This window comes from Rhinichthys klamathensis, unplaced genomic scaffold (assembly GCF_029890125.1).
Source record: "Rhinichthys klamathensis goyatoka isolate OS25496 unplaced genomic scaffold, OSU_Roscu_1.1 h1tg000020l_1, whole genome shotgun sequence".
NCBI lineage: Eukaryota > Metazoa > Chordata > Actinopteri > Cypriniformes > Leuciscidae > Rhinichthys > Rhinichthys klamathensis.
Genome location: NW_026606571.1, coordinates 3,431,393 through 3,455,436, shown reverse-complemented (window position 1 = coordinate 3,455,436; position 24,044 = coordinate 3,431,393). Strand labels below are relative to the sequence as shown.

The 24,044-nt window shown below is 39.6% G+C and overlaps 1 protein-coding gene across 12 annotated transcripts in view; it reads left to right on the top strand.

The window, feature by feature from the left end:
• The first annotated feature begins 329 nt into the window (after window positions 1–329).
• Window positions 330–24,044, top strand: part of eya4 (EYA transcriptional coactivator and phosphatase 4) — a 40,031-nt gene continuing 16,316 nt past the window's right edge. For 7 of the 12 annotated variants that reach the window (XM_056239798.1, XM_056239842.1, XM_056239851.1 and 4 more), the window contains exons 1-4: window positions 331–695; window positions 4,837–4,908; window positions 22,016–22,065; window positions 23,533–23,651. In XM_056239798.1, coding sequence (XP_056095773.1) covers window positions 4,876–4,908; window positions 22,016–22,065; window positions 23,533–23,651 — 202 coding nt within the window. In that variant the 5' untranslated portion in view covers window positions 331–695; window positions 4,837–4,875. Of the gene's footprint in view, window positions 696–4,836; window positions 4,909–22,015; window positions 22,066–23,532; window positions 23,652–24,044 lie in introns of all 12 variants that reach the window. The other 5 variants (XM_056239793.1, XM_056239786.1, XM_056239779.1 and 2 more) reach the window with 1 other exon arrangement.

Genomic DNA, 24,044 nt, shown 5'->3' with positions numbered 1-24,044 from the left:
TTAATGGTTTGGCTGGTCTAAGTGTTGATAAATGTTAATTAGATGAGCTCCCTTTTCTTGCTGCTTGGTCCATTAGGGTGGAAGTGGAAGTCCAAGTGCAAGATTGCATAAGTGTGAGTGAATCTGATCCCAAAACAAGGGTTTGACTTATTGGTTGTTGTTGTGTGGCTGTGGTAAATAAAACTGAGCTGATCACTCGGACGAAACTATTAATAAGAGCCTCATCCTGGCCCTTGTGCTGTGCCCCATTACTGGCTTGGGTGCGAGCCAACAGCAGCACCCCGCATGGCAGCTGCGCGCATGCGCATCAATGAGCGCTCTCGCCCCGCCGCTGCAAGAGAACTTTAATAATGAAGTAGACCACGGAGTGCGCGTGTGCTCACGTTAACTTTAGGAGCTTAAATTAAAGGGGAAAGCACGGCTAGTGCAAGACAGAGCTCCTCGGAGTTTGGGTTATAGTGGTGATCTGTCGGTTGGAGCGTTCCGCTCCGGTGCGGCCAGTGCAGCTCTCATGAACTTAGGGAGGACTTCCCCGCGAGCTTCACTGACAGCGCGTGCACTGACTGGCGCGAGCTGTTCCTCGCGCTTCACGCAGCTCGACCACTTGAATATTTTTGGATGAGCATGTCAACAGACTGAATGCGCACGGACCTTCTGGAGAGTTTGGATATCGTAGCAACGCACAACTCCTAAGCGTAAGTAAAGTAACCATTTTGAGCCATAAAATAGCTCACTATTCAGAAACGTTAAAAGTTTTGCTAAATATTTATGTGACTTCATACAACGCCTAAAAGCAGTTTGGAGCACCTGCTCGCGCCTGCGCCTAAGACTGTAAAATCTAGGGCTCTTAAAGAAGGTTACAGTTCAGAGTAATTTCTGCTTTCCACATTAAACCACCCGTAACAACTAATATAAAATAATTCTACAAATTATCACTATTCAATCATTTATACGCACTAATATGGAAAGTTTAACTGCTGCCTGGAAATTATTAAAGTAAAAGTTGTGCTAGAGTCTTTTTTTTTTTTTTTTTTTTACTGATAAAGAACATCGATTTGAAACTGAAAAGTCGACCAGAAAATTGTGACGCGTTAAATGGGTGGAAAACAAATATGTTGTTAGGACAATGATGCTTTTGTTTACTAAACACGATTACACGGATTCGATTTTTCTGTTTCAAATTTCGAGTTATTTGGCCAACAATCGCATCGTTGATTTTTTTATTTTTTTTATTTTTTTACTTCATGCATGTGCAGTCATTAGCCCATAGCCTATGTCTTTTGAACAGTTCTTTAGTAGTCTAGACACATTTTTATTTACTGGGTAACTTTTCCTTAAAGAGTCCTTTTGAGTTTCTTGGGTGATTCCCGTGTCCGTTTGGATATGCCATGTCCGTTTTCTCATGCACGTGGAGTTTGTGTTTGTATTTGATACGGAGGAAACGGGAATATCATCCCGACCCTGAAGCAGCTTCATTGCGCGTTGGCCATTGGTCGCTTTCTCGCGCTGTCGATAGCAGCTCGAGCCGATACCGGAGAAGGAGCCCGGATTAGATTACACACTTAACACGAAATAATTCACAACACACAGGTCGCTCTGGTGGCTGGTAATAAGATGGAGTGTACTAGCCAACAATTACATAAGAGAACACCAGTGACCTCCTCTTTGCCCATCTCCAGGCCTCAAACATTGGGGGAAAACTCGTAAGACTTGTAAGCATTTAAACATTTGAGCTATTCTTAAAGATTGCAAGGCACTTTGATTGACGGATTTACGATGCACATTTGGATTGAATGGTGGGACAATATTTTAAACGCTTTTTCTAAGTAGATTATAGGGGCTCTAGATAGATGTATCTATCGGTATTTGATTTGATCACATGTAGATCTCTTAGTAGATTTATTATTAAATCTCAAACAAAGTCTCAATGTTTTTTTCTTTAAAATAATAAATGAATAATTTCTTTTCATCTGTAAATGTGAACTTGGTGCATGCATCACTACTTTCGTCAGCCCTATGTTGTCATTAATATTAAAAAACACAATGACATAAGAGGGTAGTCATATTATGGGTAGGCCTAGGGGGTCAAAGTTAGGGCCTAATCACCCATGAAGGTTTGAATGTTATATCACACCCTGAATGGTTAAAAATGGCTTTTTAAGATCTGTCCACTTGGATGCCATTTTATATTTCACAACAGTATAGTGATTAAACTGCAGGTGACTAGTAAAATAATTTCATAAAATAATGCATACATTTTGTCAACATAAATTGGAAAGTAGGCTACACTTGAAAATTAAGGTTCTTTAGTTTGTCTTAAGAACCTTAGAACCGTCTTTCGCTATGGAAGGTTCTGAGTTGAGCTATGTGGTTCTTTGGATATCTTGATTATTTCATAGATCAGCATATTGCGTTCTGGGGGGTTTTAAAGCGCCAGAACAGATGGTTTTCTGAACAATAAAAAAGCTCCCAACTGGAAACTTAATTTTAAAGTGTGCTTTTACGTTGAAGAAGAGACTTTAGGCAATGTCGTTAAACCCAGTGAGGGCTATCTATAAATTGAATAATGAAATCTGTTATAATAATAACAACAACAAATAATGAATCTACACTCATATTAATTTAAAAAATTCACATTTAGACAAATTCTTTTGCTCAAATGAAAACTGTTCCTGGTCCAGCTTGTTTATTTATTAATAGGCGGTGTGTTTTGTCAGTGGAGTGAGCTCTGATGATTTAAAGGGGAAAACGAAAGCTTTAGAGTATTTGGCTTTCCTACGCTCGTGCCGCGGCTGTGTCGAGTCGCGCGCAGAATGCCGCGCCACTAAACGCTCCGCATGCTTTCATGACAATAACAGTAAAGCGCGCTGGCGCTCTTTGTTATTTTGAGACGGAATGGTCTGCTCTAATTGGACCGTTTACAATCCCTAGACTGCTGTCTTTATGTTTAGTTTTTCTTATTTGACTAAATCAAATGTTTGATCTGGGACTGATGCATAAAGTGGCTTTTGATTTGAAAATATGTGTTGACAGAAGGGAAATAAATAACAGCTCCTCACCATTACATGGTTAGTGCAATGTGTCTTTTGCTATTTGGCTGTCCGTCTGTTCATTGTTTGTGTGTGTGTGTGTGTGTGTGTGTGTGTGTGTGTGTGTGTGTGTGTGTGTGTGTGTGTGTGTGTGTGTGTGTGTGTGTGTGTGTGTGTGTGTGTGTGTGTGTGAGGACAGTAGGCTCAGAGGGCACTGAGTGATAACAGTAAAAATCAATGCTGCTCAGCTCATTCCCCCGCCTGAGTATTAAAGGCTAGAATTTCAGAACACAGCTTCACCAAGCAAATGAAAAATTCAAATGATCTGCTCTTCAAGCTGTCCTTCAACTCTCTTTCTCTCTCTCTCTCACACACACACACACACACACACACACACACACACACACACACACACACACACACACACACACACACACACACACACAAGCATGTGTACAGAAGATAGTGGAGACTTCCCATTTACATCCATTAATCCTATATGTCACTATAATCTATATATATATATGATGCCATATATATATATTCCTAAATAGAAGCATCATGACCTTTCAAGCTGACCCCTCAGGATTTTGAACAAAGTCAAAACTTGTTACAATGAAGATTTAAATTTTTGGTAGAAAAAGGTGTTAGTTTAATGCTTTGACAGAAATCACCAACTCACATTTTTTTTGTACATTTGGGCAGTTCAATTGAGTTGCACGTTTCTCAGATCATTTAAAAAAAAATTAAATTTCATCATGTACCCACTTTGTCCAGCAAACTCATTAATGGTGTAAAAAGACAATGTTCTGTTGGCTTTAGAACACTTGGCCCCCTTTCAATATATATATGTATATATACTAAATAGTCTAATAGTACATTTTCTTATTGACTAGGGTATTTTGTGAGACAAGACTGAAAAAAAAAAACTGTAAAGACAAGTAAATTCATAAATAAATATATGCATGATGCCCCTACCCCTAAAATCAAGATTTTATTTGGTTAATAATATATATAAACCTTTTCCTGTTGCAGTCCCATAAAGAGAATTTGTTCCACTGGAGCTATTTCTACCTGAACTGTGAACTTTAAAATAACTTTTGTTAGTGTAATCTTGCGTAGTAATATTATTTAGTAAAAATAATATTTTAAATCAAATAAATTTCAATGTTGCCATATTTTTTAACGGTTTTTGTTCTAGAGACTTTTAGACAAATTTCATCTCAAGGTTTGTGAACCACTGGTCTGGTACCTGCGGCAGGACAGAAAATAAACCTATTCTCCTGATCCCGATGCTTTCAATGTCTTTCAAAGAGATTTTGAATAAGAGTGCTTTTCATTACTGAGGCCTCGGGAGGTTTCAAAGCAATTTGCCTCAGTTTCAAGCTTTTAAATGACACAGGAAGGATGGGAAAAGAGAAAGATAAAGATGGTGGGTGGAAAGGGCTTTACTGGGAGGTAGAAGTCATGGTTAGATGGTTTTAGTGACTACTGCCATGCTAGCATCACCATGACCTGGACAGCTTGGCGTTTTGTGTGTATTGAATAAGTGCATTTGTGTGTGTGTTACATTGATTACATTTCTCTCTACCCATTGTTTAATGTTTACTTCTGTAAATGATATTTACTTCAGTCTGGCTGGATATGATACAGTGAAGTTACCAGACTTCTTCCTTCCCCTCCTACACACATATACCCACAGACACAAAGGAAGAGAGTGAGAGAGAGTGAGAGACAGATACGAGAGAGGGATGCCTATGCATTGTATTGTGTTTTTGGCGATTTTAAAAGCATCTTTCATTTGCAGGTGTCTGGACTGTAGTTGAGGGGAGTGGAAGTTCAACTGATGGAGAATACACAGGAGCTGAATGAACAGAGCGTGAGTGAACTACAACTATTAGATGTTTTACAACATTATGGCTTTTATACCTTATCTGTCAGAAGATTATCTGAATTATTATCTATAATCTGAGAAGATTATCTGTCTTCTCTTTCTGTGTATTGAATTTAACACTTCACAAATTCTGAATTTGTCAGTTTGTTGTGCAGTACCATTTGAAGAATGTGTATGAGTTGTATGGATATGTGTGGATAACATTACCAAAATTATCCTCTCTATACCACTTTTTTTGGGTTATTATTTACCTATAGCGGCTAATGAATCGAAGGTCTTGCACATTCACAGGTAATAGCTTACTTCGGCTTTGAAAATTAAGATAGATAAAACATTTTTATAAATTGTTTTGTTATACTATATTTACTGTATATCAGCACTCTTGGAATGTTGCTTGGCCAATCTAATTCGAGGAACAGGGGCCTCATTTATAAACGTTGCGTACGCACAAAAGAAGGCGTACGCCGCTCTGTACGCAATAATTGGTATTTATAAAAAGCAAACTTGACGGTAAAATGTGCGGTCCTTCACGCAAGCTCTGACCCAGGCGTACGCACAAAAACGGGTGAAATGAGAAATGGCGACACCGTCGGCAGATGGAAGAAACACGTGAAAGTGTGTGAAACTGTAGACCGTTGTGTAATGGCAATACTGCCTCTCATAAATAACACGAATACTTCACAAAGCAAGTCTTACAATTAACAGCCTACACGAACACCCGTTTGATCAATCTGCAACAGAAATGCAAATTAACACATATTTGCAAAAAGAAAAGTGAAATATGTTCTGCAATAATATTGGCATGTTATACAATTCATCCTCATAAATAAGATGGTAAACAGAACGAAATAATGTACAAAACTGATATTCTCGCCAATGTGTCCGTCAGGCGGAGCAGATATAGATGCAATTAGATAGATAGATAGATAGATAGATAGATAGATAGATAGATAGATAGATAGATAGATAGATAGATAGATAGATAGATGTATTATTTGTCCACTGGGGAAAGTTGTTTTCATAGTAAAAATTTCTTTATCAGCTACGGAATCATGGTATTCATGCATATGCCTTTAGTTTGTTTTATTTTTGATAAAATAACGTATGACGTATGTCTCAATCATTCAGAAAGCAAGAAATTACATTTGCGCTGAACAATTTCCCATTTCCAAGTAGATTATAACCGACATCTGTAGCTTGTCATTTCTTTTTTATCTCGGCCACAGTCCGAGGTTGTGAGGCTACAGCACTACGGCGTCTGCAACCTTTTGCCACTCAAGTGCCGTTTTGGCATTAGTAATGGCCACACTGTGCCCTCCAAACAACATTTTTCTCCTCTTTTCCACCTCGCCAACGATAACTTCTACTTCACATTGAGTGAAGTTACGTTTTTTTTGATTTCCTCTCTATGTTTGCCATGATTTCGCAATCGATGAATATTAACTTATGGGCGTTTCACGGACTATTTATGGGCAACTATGGGCGTGACATGAAGCCCCAAAAGCTGCGCTACATTTAGAATTGATTGTGATTTATTAAGGGAAAAATGCGTAGGATGTGCGTGCGCACGGTTTTATAAATCCGAATATTTCTGTGCGTACGCACGTCCTATGTTTCATCCGTACGCCACTTCTGACGCAAATCCTACGCAAAGTTTTATAAATGAGGCCCCAGAACTAACTCTAGTATAAATTATATTATTATGTTGTGTATAAATTACTTTATTGGACATAATTTTGCAATATATTCACTGGTGTTTTTGAGAAGGTTTCTCCAAAATTGAATTTTCTATTTTTTAAAGAATCCTGAAAAATGTGTATCACACTCGAGAAAGTACCTACAAAATTGCCCCCTGGAAAATGTATAATGTTCACTTTTTATGATAATGCTGAATGATTTCTAGTAAAGAATCAGTCAAGGAACTCATTTCTGGTTTGGCGTTGCTATCTAAGGCAAAAAAAAAAAGGTTGGAAACTCTGGTCTATACTATGTCATAATTGAAAAGTTTGATTGTGCAGTTTGAAGTGTGAGCCTGTTTGTGTGCATGAATAAGTGTGTGTGTGAAAAGGCCACCCAGGTGTGTACTGAGCAGCGTTAGGTCTTTAATACACAACAGATGTGAGCTGAAGTGTCGAGCACAGTAGCCATATGGCCACCGCAAGTCTGAGCAGTGTCACATACGCACACATAGTGACAGTACAACACACACAAACACACACACACTGTTGAAATGATTTCAGTCTTTCTCAGTGTGTCTTTTTCAGTCTTTGTGTTTATCTGTTAGTTGTCAGTTGAATAATTCCATTCTGTTTTTTTTTTGTTGGAAAAAGATTTTTTAAAATGTTTTTACATTTCGAAAACATATCCGTACATGATTGCTCTGAAAAAGACAGACAGGCGTCCATAATCCAGATGAGGACAGATACTGATCTGGGGGTGTTTGGGGTAATGGAAGGAGAGGAAGAGGGAGTGTGGGTGGAGGGGGGTATTTTGTGACTCAGGGGATCAATGCTTTTGGTTCTGGAGAAAAATAGCAGAGGAGTAAAATGAAAAGGGGGGTGTAGCTGCAGCCTTTTCCTCTGGTGCAGTCTGTGCCCCAGAGCCCCAGAGCAGAGACCACAGACAGAGAGAGAGGACTCAGGTTACACACACACACACATACACACACCTACGAGAGGGAGGAAGAGGGGACGAGGCAGAGAGAGGAGAAAAGAAAGCAAGGCTTCACATTCACATATTTACACCTCCCAATTTAAGAGTAATCAGCAAATAACCACAAATAACGGAGAGTACAAGTTGTAAGTGTGTTTAAAGCTACTGAGCCGACACAGTAATATTTATAAATATTCTAGACTGTGGAAAAAAGTTGTGGGCTTGATTTATAGCTAAACAAGCACCCTGTCTTTAATGTCAAAACAAATGCAGAAAAAAGCAGATTTGAAAGGTTTGATGAAAAAGTGGACAAGTGTGTTAGTCATTTCTCTTTATAAAATTCTAAGTCTCAAACTCTTCATAAAATTCTCATCATCCCGATGGTTATCTGTTGTTTACACCTGTGGCTTGTCTCTTACACTGTAAATCGACTCTCATCTCACTTAAAATATCAGTCTTAATTCCCTTGTTCTGGCCATATGCTGAAGATATACACATCTTAATTAGTTAAGACAATGTACTATTCAGGATTACTTAACATATCACATTTTACAGCTTTGTAAACTAGAGTAGCAAATGTTCCAGGTTCTTTATCTATGCTGATTGTTTAGGTATTAGGGTTTTAAAAAGATGGGTTAAACACAAGTTAAAGGTAGGGTAGGCAATTCCGGAGCGGCTAGCAATAGCAAGCTAGCTTTGAAAGCATGAGATCCCACCCTCCCTTCAGAGTGTTTTCAAAGCCACTCCTCCTCCAAAACACAAGAACGTACACATCAGAGTGCAAAGCGTCACTAGACGAGAGAGACGGGGTTGAATTACCTAATGTCTCAAAGCACATAACATTACAATAATTATGAATGTAAACAACTTACAGAGCTGCCTGACTGCTGACTTCTGTAGATTAATTTCGGTGTTGATAGTGTTGACCAGTGTTTGGAATAACGCCGTTTAAAAGAACGGCGTTAGGTAACGACGTTATATTTTCAGTAACGGGGTAATCTAACTAATTACCTTTCCTGTCGTTACAACGCCATTAACGTTACTGGACGTTAAATGCGGTGCGTTACCACGGGCGTCAGTTTGGTTTGAAATGTGCTGGGGACAGATGCATTCGGAAGTGCATTTTCAGAAGTGCTGGGTACAAACTTGTCAAACTCTGCAGCCTCTCTGCTCAACCCATAAATAAATCCATCGATCCGCAAATGTTGTTTGAGTTCTTAAATGGTCTGGTGGTAGAATTTTTGCCAAGCGTGTCAGAGGTTACGGGTTCTAATCCGCACTCGTATAGTTTTTTTTCTCTCATCAAAACTGAATATGTTCATCAGTGGTTACAGTCTATATCAAGCAGGGACACGTTTGTGTGCATTTTATTTTGTGATTTCACCGGAATGAATAGAGAGTCTCCACAACGGAGATAGATTGAAGAGCGCCTCCGAGTGAAGACTGCGCGGGCCACAAGAGAACAACTGTATCCACGCCACTGATAGCAGCGGCAACGAGTGCTCAGCTTGATTTAAAAAACAACACATTTTAGCGCTAGATCTCTTATTTAATAGCGAACTAAATGAATGCTCTGCTAGTTAACTGGAGATGTTTTATTTATTCGTATTAGGTACATCCGTGCCTCAATCTTTCAAAAAGTGGTGGGTACAAAATGACTCGTGACGAAAAATCGACGCCTATGTGCGTTACTATGTATTGATTGAAAATACTTGAAGTACAGAATGTCTACCAGACCAGTTGTCTGACATTGGGAGTTTGATTTATTTAATTAAGAATAAGACTACAGAGCTAAACACACTTTTTTGTTGTCCATCCATCCATCCATCCATCTTCTTCCGCTTATCCGGGGCCGGGTCGCGGGGGCAGCAGTCTAAGCAGAGATGCCCAGACTTCCCTCTCCCTGGACACTTCCTCCAGCTCTTCCGGGGGGACACCGAGGCGTTCCCAGGCCAGCCGGGAGACATAGTCTCTCCAGCGTGTCCTAGGTCTTCCCCGGGGTCTCCTCCCAGTGGGACGTGCCCGGAACACCTCCCCGGGAAGGTGTCCAGGAGGCATCCGAAACAGATGCCCGAGCCACCTCAGCTGACCCCTCTCGATGTGGAGGAGCAGCGGCTCTACTCTGAGCTACTCTCGAGTGACCGAGCTTCTCACCCTATCTCTCAGGGATCGCCCAGCCACCCTGCGGAGAAAGCTCATTTCGGCCGCCTGTATCCGGGATCTTGTCCTTTCGGTCATGACCCAAAGCTCATGACCATAGGTGAGAGTAGGAACGTAGATTGACCGGTAAATCGAGAGCTTTGCCTTACGGCTCAGCTCTTTCTTCACCACAACAGACCGGTACATCGACCGCATTACTGCAGAAGCTGCACCGATCCGTCTGCCAATCTCCCGTTCCATCCTTCCCTCACTCATGAACAAAACCCCAAGATACTTAAACTCCTCCACTTGAGGAAGGATCTCTCCACCAACCTGAAGTGAGCAAGCCGCCCTTTTCCGACTGAGGACCATGGCCTCGGATTTGGAGGTGCTGATTCTCATCCCAGCCGCTTCACACTCGGCTGCAAACCGTCCCAGTGCATGCTGAAGGTCCTGGTGTGAGGGGGCCAACACGACAACATCATCCGCAAAGAGCAGAGACGAAATCGCGTGGTCCCCAAACCTGACACCCTCCGGCCCCTGGCTGCGCCTAGAAATTCTGTCCTTAAAAATTATAAACCGAACCGGCGAAAAAGGGCAGCCCTGCCGGAGTCCAACATGCACCGGGAAGAAGTCTGACTTACTACCGGCAATGCGAACCAAGCTCCTGCTTCCGTCATACAGGGACCGGACAGCCCTTAGCAAAGGACCCGGGACCCCATACTCCCGGAGCACCCTCCACAGGCCGCCTCGGAGAACACAGTCGAATGCCTTCTCCAAATCCACAAAGCACATGTGGACTGGTTGGGCAAACTCCCATGAACCCTCCAGCACCCTGTAGAGGGTATAGAGCTGGTCCAGTGTTCCACGGCCTGGATGAAAACCGCACTGTTCCTCCTGAATCCGAGGTTTCACTATTGGCCGTATTCTCCTCTCCAGTACCCTGGCATAGGCTTTCCCAGGGAGGCTGAGAAGTGTGATCCCCCTGTAGTTTGAACACACCCTCCGGTCCCCCTTCTTAAAAAGAGGGACCACCACCCCGGTCTGCCATCCCAGAGGCACTGTCCCCTACCGCCATGCGATGCTGCAGAGGCGTGTCAGCCAAGACACCCCCACAACATCCAGAGACTTGAGGTACTCAGGGCGGATCTCATCCACCCCCGGTGCCTTGCCACCGAGGAGTTTCTTGACTACCTCGGTGACCTCAGCTAGGGTGATGGACGAGTCCACCTCTGAGCCCTCAGCCTCTGCTTCCTCAATAGAAGACGTGACGGCGGGATTGAGGAGATCCTCGAAGTATTCCTTCCACCGTCCGACGACATCCCCAGTTGAGGTCAACAGCTGCCCACCTCCACTGTAAACAGCGTTGGTAGGGCACTGTTTCCCTCTCCTGAGGCGCCGGACAGTTTGCCAGAATCTCTTCGAGGCCAGCCGATAGTCCTTCTCCATGGCCCCACCGAACTCCTCCCAGGCCCGAGTTTTTGCCTCCACAACCACTAGGGGTGTGCAAAAAAATCGATTCACATTTGAATCGCGATTCAATCTTTACCGATTCAGAATCGATTCATAGAATTCCAAAAATCGATTCATTTTTTTTTTTTTTTATGGCGTGCACGGGCGGAGTTACAATCAGGTGAGTCGGGACTTTTACCGGTGGTCCGGTAGTGTTTCGAGGCTGCGAGGGCCGGTCTGATAAATAGTTACGTTGCAAGTTCTTGCCGCCCGCTGGTCAAACTGTGCAGCCTCTCTGCTCAACCCGTGAATAAATGCATCGATCCGCAGATCTTATGTTTGAGTTCTGTAGATCTTTTTACCAAGCGTGTCAGAGGTTATGGGTTCTAAACCGCACTCGTATAGTTTTTTCTCTCTCTCATCAAAACCGAATATGTTCATCACGTTTGTGTGCATTTTATTTTGTAATTTCACCGGAACCACAACGGCGATATGAAGCGCGCGTCCGAGGGAATACTGCGCGAGCCACAGAGAACACTGTATCCATGACACATAGCAGCGGCAACGAGCGCGCAGCTTGATTTCAAAAACAACAGATCTCTTATTTAATAGCAAACTAAATGAATGCTCTGCTAGTTAACTGGAGATACCCGCAAATTACGCCTATGAACGACTTCACTGGATCTAAACAAATCAATCTAACCATAGATGTTACCAGTAGCAGTGGCTTTTTAAAATCTATTTAAAATAATTTCGCAAGGGTTCTATGACATTAGTAGCTTAGCTATATATTTTTAGGAAGTTCAATGTGCCCAGTCGAGTTCACATTTCAACAGTCAACCTAGCTGAAGTACTCCTTAAACCACATTTAGCATAATTGTTTGTTTGATCTGACTACAGCACTTTAAAGCTAAATGTAAAAGCTTTTTATTTAAGTTTTATTTTTAAACTTGAATTAAATGTATTTGAAAGCTGGCCAAAGCTTGGCACTTTGCACTTTTTAGTTGCAAAAGTTTTAAATTTTTGTATGATGACATATAAAGTAATATCAAACTACATTTAATTTGTTGTGGGTTTTTTTCTTTTAAATTGTGTCTACTGCAATCAATCACATAGGAAAAAGTAAACTACATTTATATAGCCTACTGCGAATCATTTTTTGAATCGAGAATCGTTTTGGAATCGAAAATCGATTTTGAATCGAATCTTGAGACCAAAAATCGGTATTGAATCGTGACATTTTCCGAATCGTGCACCCCTAACAACCACCCGGGCTGCAGTCCGCTTGGCCTGCCGGTACCTGTCAGCTGCCTCAGGAGTCCCACAAGCCAACCAGGCCCGATAGGACTCCTCCTTCAGCTTGACGGCATCCTATACTTCCGGTGTCCACCACCGGGTTCGGGGATTGCCGCCTCGACAGGCACCGGAGACCTTACGGTCACAGCTCCGAGCCGCCACTTCGACAATGGAGGTGGAGAACATGGTCCACTTAGACTCAATATCTCCAGCCTCCCTCGGGATCCGGTCGTGGCTCTACCGGAGGTGGGAGTTGAAGATCTCTCTGACAGGAGATTCGGCCAAACGTTCCCAGCAAACCCTTACAGTACGCTTTTTTGTTGTTTAAAAGTTTACTTTTGTTGTGAACAAAACACTTGGAAGTACAGGTTGTTTACTTGACCAGTTGTCTCAGTTTGAGAGAGTTTGATTTAATTTGCTAGAGTTAAATGCACTTTATATGGTGTAACTGTTTACTTATCTTACAAAGATAATACTTGAAGTGCATGATAAACCTCTTGCTGTCTGTCGACGTGCAATAAATATCTGTTCTATTCATTTCAACTGACTTGTGAAAACTGCTTTTTAACAGTAACGCAAATAGTTACTTTCCCAGGTAACGAGTTACTTTTATTAGAGTAATTCAGTTACTAACTTAGTTACTTTTAAGAACAAATAGTGAGTAACTATAACTAATTACTTTTTTAAAGTAACGTTCCCAACACTGGTGTTGACATAGAAACACAAAAATCAGAGTCTGATGGAGTGAACTGCTCCGGGTTGAACGTCACAGATTGCCATTTCATAATTTCGATTACGACATGTCATGAACGCAGGATAAGCTTGTTGTTTTGGTTCAGAAGGAACTGTACAAGGTGGCTGCTGTTTGTTCGGACCGAATGCAATGATTGGACGAAAATGTTTTGGCCCTGAGACGTCCACAGAAGATATATATACATGATTTATTTAGACCACTTCTATTATTTGTTGCCACATCAGGATATGAAGAGAGTTTTAAAACCGTATAACAAAAAGTGTTTATGAAACAAATTGCCTACCCTACTATCACAAAAAAATGGGTCAGTTTGGGTTTGGAGTCAGTAAGATTTTTATTCAAGAAATTAATACTTTTATTTAGCAAGGATGCATTAAATTGATCAAAAGTGTCAGTAAAGACTTTTACAATGTTACAAAATAATTATATTTCAAATACATGCTTTACTTTACTTGATTTAAAAAAAAATCTGAATCATGGTTTCCACAAAAATATGAAGCAGCACAACTATTTTCTACATTGATAATAATAGGATTTTTTTTTAGCAGCAAATCAGCACATTATAATGATTTCTGAAGTATTATGTGAGTGAAAACTGGAGTAATGATGCTGAAAATTCAGCTTTGCCATCACAGGAATAAATTACCGGTACATGTTACAATATATTAAATTAGAAAACAGTTCTTTTAAATTGTAATAAACAATTGATCAAATTTGGCGAGCAAAACAGGCTTAAAAAATATTACTGCCTCAACCTTTAAACACATGGCCCTTAAGTTTGAGGAAGAAAAAAATAATTTATAGAAATAAACATTAAATGGAAATCTATGGGGCAGTCATTGTATGTAATGTTTTTATTTAGGATCCTTTCAGACCTTGTGTTTTAATAGAAATGTTAAGTATTCAAGTACTGGCATTGAGTTTGATGAGACTAAATTGTATCCAATCTCGTTTGAATCAGTACAAGCTGTCAAAACAAGCTGCGAGTTTGAGCAGACTGTATCGTTCCTGAAGCTGTGCATACCAGTAATGTTTTTTTATAGTCACATAGAATCATTGATGACAATTCTCCTCTTGATCTTGAAAACTGCATTAAGTTGTGGGGTATAATGACACTAATGTGCTCTATGACGGTCGTTGTGTGCAGTTTTGGGTTGAGTTTAGCTGACAACCTTGGGTCCAGCCTGAGCACATTATTTAACAAGCACGTCGACATCTGGGAAGCAATTCATCATTTAATTAAATGCTCCTGAAACCTGGCCTTTCGTTAATGAGATTAATTTAAATAATTAACGAAAAGCTGACACAAGCACAAGACCTCATGAATAATTAAGCAGCATTTTTTTCTGCTGCAATCAGAGGGGAAGGGAGCACTTTAATGCTAGAGTGCTTTTTTATATAAAGTTTCAACTCATTTCTTAAGACGATACACACACTACAATGCGCATGTAGGGAGACTTGTGTTGTGTGTGTGTGTGTGTGTAAACACTTTGGTTGCTGTACAAAGATACGTGAATCAATGAGCCAGAGGAAGAGAAAGACACCGTCGCTCACTTAGTTGCACACAAGATCATACACATACGCACACACACTCATTCAAAGCTGCGAAGGTGTGTCTGTCTATAGGGCTTGGCCTGGTGTCCAGTTTCCCTCTGACCCCTTTCCCCTGGCAGAATATACCATTCAGACTTCATACACTATAGGTTGACATGGAAACGGAGCAGTCCAACATATGGTCGACTGGTCATTTTAGTTGATCTGACTGATCAAAAACATATTTTTAACCACTTAACTCTGCTGCATGACTGTGGTGGTAATGTAGCGTCATGCTAAAATTAAATTAAAAGTACCCTTTGTAACTTTTGGCCCTCTAGCTGTTAAAAAACAAAACTGCATGCATTTTGCAGAAAAACATTGTTTTGGTTGTACTTCGGCTCTGCGGGACTGTGTGTGCGGATGAATATGGTTCTTTTGTCATAACTAAAACAGAGAGAGATTATCCTGCTGCTCATAAAACATTCACTACTAGGCTTAAGAGATGTAACCAGTTTAGATGGAAAGATCTTAGGACTAGCTGAAGCCGGTACTGTAGCTATATCCATTAATAGACACAGAGCTTCCTTGAAAATAAATTCCTGCACAGCCATAATGAAATGACCCTTCACAATAGGTAATGCTTTACAATTAACTCTGTTAGAGAACTACATATGGCAATTTATCAGTTCAACAAAATACCTAAATAAAACAAAATTCGATCTTCACATCACTTTTACAATTTTTTTCAAATCCCTCAGTTCTCGCCATCTCCAAAAAGCCAAGCCAATGTTGATTCTTGTTTTATTACGAGCTCTGTCGCGTTCTCTTTTTGTCCTCTGTTTGGCTTTTTTTTTTAACGAGTGATTCCCCGGAGGTTTGAGATTTAGCTGCTCCAAGTCAACCTTTCTCGCTCGTTGTGACAACTAACATATGTCACTCTCACATCACACATGCGTCAAAGTAGCCAGAGTAGATTTTCTCTATTTACGGATATGACGAGACACGCACGGATGAGTGACGTATGCATGCAATTTCCTGCAAAAACCATCCCGTAAGGTCTAAAATATAAACCCTTATAATAGGCTTACCATATTGAATCAGGGTAAGACAAAAACACGTTTTGAAAGAAGGATTATTTAAATTTTGTTAATTTTGAACAAAAAAACAGTTGCATAGTGTAACTTCAATTACTAAAATAATGTGTTGGAGATTCACCAATTGTGGATTGCACTTTGTAAAATATGTCCACAGAATAACTGTAATGTTTTTAACTGCTATTTTATAATATTTTAGTATTTTATTGCATGCACTACCTTGTTAAATTTTGACAGTATTTACATTCATTTTATAAGATTGATCTTGTTGGTATGATTTTATCAGTTTAAAATTGAGAACATGGACATTGAATGGATTGGTTCAGAGGAACAAGTTTCGCGTTTGTGTGCACTCATTCTAATTTTAGTTTCTTTTTCTAATTTTCAGTGTCCTCAGGGAGTTTGAATGTCCTTAAAAAATATACCAACATAAGCCAATGTCACCTGATCGGAATGAAAAACATGTTGTGTGTGTGCGCATTACCTACAGCCCTTTGCCCTGTCACACACTCTCTGTTCTTTTCTATTTCCTTTTTCTTCCTCTCTCTTCCTCTCTCTATTGCCTTCCCCTACCTTTAGAGAAGAGTGTTTCAGGGAGGGGACACATCAGATAATCTTACACCTCCCAGGGGCATATGCTGAAATGTGTGTGTGTGTGTGTTGGGGGGTGGAGGGGTGGGGGGCACAGGTAACAATGTATTTTACATGAAAGGAAGAGGATAAAGTTACAGCGCTGATAACCATAATACTGAAAGCACAAAAAAGAACAAGAAAAGGGGGACTGTTTTCTGTGTGTTGGTGTGTGTGAAGCTTCTGTGCCTGTAAGCAGGCCTGGAATCTGCATATAGAGCACAGCAGAAACGCCCATTGCATGTTTGTTTATTACATTTTTTGGCTACATTTATTAGGCTTTTGGCTATTGTCTACTACTCGCAGTTCCATTTAACACATTCTTAACATGTTTTTCAGCAGAAATCAGCATAGATAATGCTGTCAGTGTCAGTTGCTTACAAAAATGCACAATCAGAACTTTGCTTGTATGTGAACTGTTTCGCCTGCCAAAAAAACCAACTGGTTGTCTGTGTGTTAGCTGTTTTCCCAGCCTGATCGTGGTAGTCTGTTTGCTTGTTTTAGAGGGATCTTGGCCACATTTTACCTGGTCAGGCTAGAAAACCATCTTCAACCAGTTCAACACGGTAATGTTTTGAACCATCAGGCAAATATGTGTTTCTGAATATATTTGAGTTGCCAAAAAGTACTGACTTCTGAAATTTAAAAATGTGACGATACCAGCATCTCCCTCTAGCATTTTGAGTGCTGTTGAATGGATTTTAAACACCTCTGATTGGCCATTGTGTTGACGCGCTCAACATATATGTCTGTGATTGGCTACAATGATCAACAATTACATCTTTGATGTCTTCACCGAGCGCTTACACAGACACACACGGGAGCATTTAAAAGCAGCCGTCTATCAGCGGATCCCTAATATATCCGCTGATAGACGGATCCGCTGATAGACGCCACTTTCATACACTCCCGTGTGTATCTGTGTAAGTGCTCGACGAAGAGCGTCAAAGACAACATGTTGCTGAATCTGAAGCGTTGATCATTGTAGCCAATCACAGACTCATATGTTGAGTGCGTCAACAGAATGGCCAATCAGAGACACATATGTTGAGCGCGTCAACACAATGACCAATCAGAAGTGTTTAAGAAGCCGCTCAACAGCGCGTAAAATGCTAGAGGGAAATGTTGGTATCGTCACATTTATCAAATTTCAGTACCGACTTGGTCCTGAAGTCGGTACTTTTGACAACTCTAGAATATAGTTACATTATAGCTGTTAAATTTCCAGCTGCAAAATTTTGTTTGTATGTTGTTATATTTTTTGAGAACATTCAAACTGATGCCGGTGAATTGCAGAGGTGGTGCAAACATATCCACATCACTATGATCAGATGCTTTCTTAACAGCTGCTTTCTCGCCGCTGTCATTTTTGTTGTATGCGTGCAGCAAATATTTACATATTGATCTAAATGTCGCTCACAGCATTATAGACGGTGTTCATCAACAGTATATCGCTGCAAAGGTGTTTCCAACTTTTGCTTTTTAAGCAAAGAATGAAAAAGAACGTCGCCGTGAGTATTTCGGGGCCTTGAATCACGTTCAGTCTCTTGCACATTACTTGTGCAAGCAATAAGTTGTGGCTGGAGTTCACTTAACGGACACCGGTGTCGCTAATAACAAGGTTTCTGAATTCTACATATAACCCGTTTAAAGGGATACTTCAGGATTTAGCATTAAGCTTTGTATTAGTAGAAAGCCTGTAGTATTTTCGAATTACCATGCTTTCCACCCTCATATCCCCCTGAGACGAAAGATTTTATGTATTTTTTGTCGTCATTTTGCGTCATCGGAGGATTTTTTGGCCAGAGGCTAAAGACTACAGCCTGTAGAAGGAGCTGTTCCGCATGTTCTCAACCCGCCCATAGAGGGTGGGATCTCACTCACAGAATGTACACATAGTGTCAGACATATTTTTTTGGAAGCTAAGCTAGCAGGCTCTTGTTCTGTGGAGAAGTCCGGGATTCAGCTTTTGCTTTCTTTTCAGACTTAAAAAATCTTACTGCCCAAGGTTTTCTTTTGTTTCAATCTAACTGAATTCATTCCGATTGGTGAATCTGAATGTAGTGTTTACATGAACGCTAAACAAGTGATCGGTTGATGTGCGTTTTAACATTGCTAAGAAAAAACACTCCTCCGTGAGAGATACGAGACCGGTGCGTCTCACAGGTGTCGCTCATCGGTAATCACGCCACTGGCCTCGCGCAGTTCTCCCGCGGCCCTCACTCGTCCTGCTCGCCACAGTAAACATGATGAATGGCGACTATAGAACGCAAAAGCCGAATCCCGGACATTTTGGGCGATCTCGAAACACATTTTCGGGCAGACTCATCATGGAGACTCACTAGCCTAGACTTGTTGTTTAACTACTGCGCTCTGTTACCGGTAGGCGTGGCCTCCTAGGGCAGCGAAGCAAGTGCATTCTGGGAGTTGTTGTATTTCATCCACATAAGCCAAAAATACATTTTCTGGCTTTTCTCAGACTAGAAAGCTCCAAATTCAAAAATAATTTCACATTTCTTCTACATAAATTATCCATTTTAAATACACATTCATCTTTCCAGAGGTGAAGTATCCCTTTAATTGTTGAGTACTGTAAGACCAGCTTGAACCAGTCCAGACAGGCAAACCAGCTTAGGCCGACTTAAGATGTTTTTTTTTTTTCAGCAGAGTGACATTTTCTAGTTGCTTTTCGAACCGCCTGCCAAAGAATTACAAATTTCACTTCATAAATCTATAAACGGTGTACAGTTAAACAGTCTTAGATCATTGTCCACCAGCAGGCCTCATTGGGAGCTGGATCCTGCTGGGCTGCTCTCAAACGCTCTATTAACTGCTCTAAAAGCACAGATGCTGCTGGACAAGGAAGTAGTTACAGTCAGAGAGAGATTTACAGTAGGCTTAGAGCTCTGTACAATCGGCCGATCACCTGCTGTCCCTGAATGTGTCAGGCTAATTTGAGGAGACCATATTGGGTGTGTCCATACTCAGCACAAATAAGAACCCAGAACCAGAGAGATGAGCCTAAACCGCAGGCATTTTTCTGAGAGGAGCCTTAATGCTCCAAGGTCATTTGTCCAACAACACATGTATAGCATATATAAAAGTGTTCAAAAGTTTGGGGTCAGTAAGATTTTTTGGGGGGGGGTTTTCTAAAAAAAAAAAAAAAAATCAGAAAAGAGGCATTAAATTTATCCAAAATTACAGTAAAGACATTTATAATGTTATAAAAGATTTCTTCTTTTTTTTTATTTTTTTTTATGCTGTGCTTTTTAACTTTCTATTTATTCAAGGGTTATTAGTTCATGCAAAAATGAAAATTCTGTCATCAATTACTCACCCTCATGTTGCTCCAAAACCCTCATGTCGTTCCAAACCCGCAAGACTTTTGTTCATAATAAAATGAAGATTTTTTTTAATGAAATCTGAAAGCTTTCTGTCCCTCCATTGACAGCCTACACAATTAACACTTTTAAGCCCCAAAAAGGTAGTAAAAATCTTTTTACAAAATATTAATATCCAACACATGTTCCCACAACAACGTCTGCTCTTGCGTCAACACTACACGCATATGTCGTGATGCTTTTGTGAATGCATTAGAGATTAATATTTTGTAAAAAAAAAAAAGTTGTAAATTGTTTTTTGCTAAAACAAAGTAAGTACTCGTGTCGCTTCATAGAATTGAGGTTAAACCACTGGAGCCACATGATTTCTTTTATGATGTCTTTATACCTTTCTGGGGCTTGAAAGTGGTAGTTGCATAGGCTGTCAATGGAGAGACAGAAAACCGATCGAGGAATCCGAGGAATCCTGAAAAAAAGTATCACAGTTTCCACAAAATATGAATCAGAACAACAGTTTACAACATTGATAAAAATAAGAAATGTTTCTTGAGCACCAGATATTAGAATGATTTCTGAAGGATCATGTGACTGAAGACTGGAGTAATGATGCTGAAAATACAGCTTTGCCATCACAGGAATAAATTACATGTTAAAATATATTAAAGTAGAACACAATATTTCACAATATTACTGTTTTTACTGCATTTTTGATCAAAATACAATACAGCCTTGGTGAGCATAAGAGACTACCGGCCTCAAACATTTCAATAATAGTGTTTGTGTGAACATGAGATGCTGGTTCAACGCCAAACATTCTCCCCAAAACCACACGCTACATCTGACACACACATGCATTCGTGCATGTGTGCTCACAGGTCTATATGTGTGTTTTTAATTAAGACCCAGATGACTACGAGCCGTGTAAACTTGTGTAAATTGATTGTGAGAAGTTTATAGACTTGTGGCACTCTTTGATCCTTCCTTTTGTTTTACAGTACAGTGTTTACATATTCAAGTGTGGAATATGAAAAAATATGCATGAATTGAAGCTTCTTTTTGAATGTAAGATGCTAAGAATAATGCACTGTTTTGGTTGGTGACCTTGACAGTAGACAAGAAAGAAAGAAAGAAAGAAAGAAAGAAAGAAAGAAATAATCCAAGTTTGGAGAGAGCTGGTCACAAGGACAAATTCAAAGAGGGAAGTTGCAGTTGTGGTTTTATTAACTCAGGATTGAGTAATATTGAGCATGACAGAGTAAGAACCAAGATAAACTGCCAGAATGGGAAAGAATGTATTGTGGGAGAGAGAAAGGCAGAGTGATTTTTGCTATATATATTACTGAAGAGTTAAGAGAATGCTGTAAGCTTGTAATATTGAATAAAACTAATGTGTCAAATATGGTATTTTCACATGGTGTTTTAGATTGACACAACCATATTTATTAACAGGTGTGACTGACTGACACAACCATATTTATTAACAGGTGTGACTGACTATTATCATCCTTTCAGATATCTGTTCTGTCTGTGGTATTTCCTTCTCCGCCCAAACACTCTGTTTTCTAAAAGAGGTTTATGGCTCTAACATTAATGTTCGATATCCATGAAGCACGCACATGTCATATGTACACTACCATTTAAAAGTTTTGGGTCTGTAAATTTTTTTATGTTATTATAAGAAGTCTCTTATGCTCACCAAGAACGTTCAGCATCATTACTGCAGTCTTTCAGTGTCACATGATCCTTCAGAGATCATTCTAATAGGCTGATTTGCTGCTCAAGAAACATTTATTTTTATTATCAATTTTGAAAACAGTTGTTCTGCTTAATATTTTGGTGAAAACTGAAAATTAATTCAGGATTATGTGATAGATAGAAAGTTCAAACAAACATTTATTTGCAATAGGATATTTTGTAACGTTAATAAAAAAATTAAAAAAAAATCTTATTAACCTGAAAATCTTTTCAATGGTAGTGTGATATTTGTGTGTGTTATTCATATTCACCTCTTTCAGTAGTGAAGCAAATAATCATGCTCAAATGGCAACAGTAGCTTCAAAAATCATGGACAGTGAGGTCATCACATTGAGTCATATAGCTGAAAAATCACTCCAGACTGGGAAAACGATGTTGTACTTATACACTGAATAAAAAACTATCATCATCAACATCAACTGTCTCCTCTGGTCTTTCCACAGGTGAAGAAATCGACCACTGATTCCCATGGTCCAGACCCAGTAGACAACAGGTAAGGTGAACACACTTTCACACACATACTCTCCACTGAAATCCATTTTGGGGGTTATTTATGAGTACCAATGTCAGTGGACTGTGGGAGCGAGTGGTTTTGTACACATAAAGTCAGAGGGAGAGATAAAGAGAGAGGGATGTTAAAGTCATTGAATCTGAGTGGGTGTAAAGCAGACAGCTTCACCTGGATAAAACATGACTGCTTTACTGTGTGTGTGTTAAAGCACTGTGTACTTTGGGATGTATTCAGAAATTTTATGCAGATGTTTATGCCATAAACGTAGAAAGAGGAGCAGCTCTGTTTTTATCTCTGATTGCCATTACATTATTATAAGAGCTGTTTTTGTACATGTGTTCTTTGGATTAGTGTCTGCTAAATGCTTCAATGCAAAACTATTTGACTTTTTTTAACTTCTTGTATAATTTAGACCTTATATTAAGAGATGGATGGATGGATGGAATATGTGTACTTAAATAATTTGTCACATTACAGGAACTATTTAAGGAACTTGCTGAAAAAAATTAATCAAATGGTAAAAAAAGAAAATGTATGTACACTTAAATGTTGTCCATGTGGTATATACATTAACCTAAAATCCTGTTGGATCTCGAACTTGTTAATTGCCAACCATCCTTATTATAAATAACATTGAAACACAATATATGTACTTCATATAACAATTTGCATATTAATTACAATATTTGCATATTAAAAAATATCTCATCAGCATGAAATGCCAAAAATATTTCTTATTGGTCATTAAATTGTATTTTGCATTGTTTTTATTAAAAATATATATGACATTGAAAATATTAAGCAACCTTTCGTATTAGTGTTTGAAGGCACATTGTGATTTTGCTCCTCATATTTATGTGGGTGGTGGGTATGCTACATGGAATTCTGGTTAAAAGAAAATATAGATTTTAGATAAACATGACCTAGATAAACTGCTTTCCAGGTTTCTGTGGTAAAACCTCATAGAAGATGCACAAGTTGGGACAAATGTTTTCTTTGGCATTGTAAGAATGATAATATGACACTTGCTCATGTGTCAAACCATCTGCTAAAGACAGGTTTTGCTCACATTTTCTGTTTGGTGAGTGTAACAGGCATTTTGGGGTCAATATGATTTTTTTTTTTTTTGTTGTTGTTTTTTGTAATTTTATTTAGAAAGGATGCATTAAATTGATCAAAAGTGACAGTAAAGACATTTATAATTTTAAAAAATATTAATTTTTTAAAATAAATGCTGTTCTTTTGAACTTTGTTCATCAAATAATCCTGAAAAAATGCTTCACAGTTTCCACAAAAATAAGCAGCAGTTGTTTGCAATATTGATAATAAGAAATGTTCAGCATATTAGAATGAATTCTCAAGGATCATTTGACACTGAAAACTGGAGTAAAAATTCAGTTTTTCAACGGTTGTGCATATGTATTTAAGAGTTATATTTGTCTCTCGCAGGTCCTTGGAGATGCAGGATCTAACAGACCCCCAGCACTCTGTTAACAGTGGCAGTGACAGCACTTCCAAACTGGACAAGAACATCCTCAGCAACAACATCACGACCAATGGAACCGGAGGTATGAAAGAACAACAAATCAAACAGAAACAAAGAAAGAAAGAAAGAAATTACAAACGTACGTGAGTTAGCGAGTGACATGTTAGCTGATAAGTGGGGTCTTTCAACCAAAGCATTGCTTTGAGTACAGGCAATCGGCTTTACTGCCATACACTCAGTGTTCATCGCTGTGGAGTTTCTTGCTATAATTGAAAGCAGGGTTCAGTCCTGGTGTGTGATGTCCAGATTGCAGGGATAAAGTGTTTTTTGTTCTGGTGGTTTTGGTGCCGTCCAGAGCGGGCTTGTGGATTAGTGGCGATGTTGTGTGTCGAGATGCTCTAAACTCACACTAACCTCAAAGGTCAAACGCTGCATGCAGCGCCTAATTAAAATAAAAGAAAGTGTGTGCGTTTGT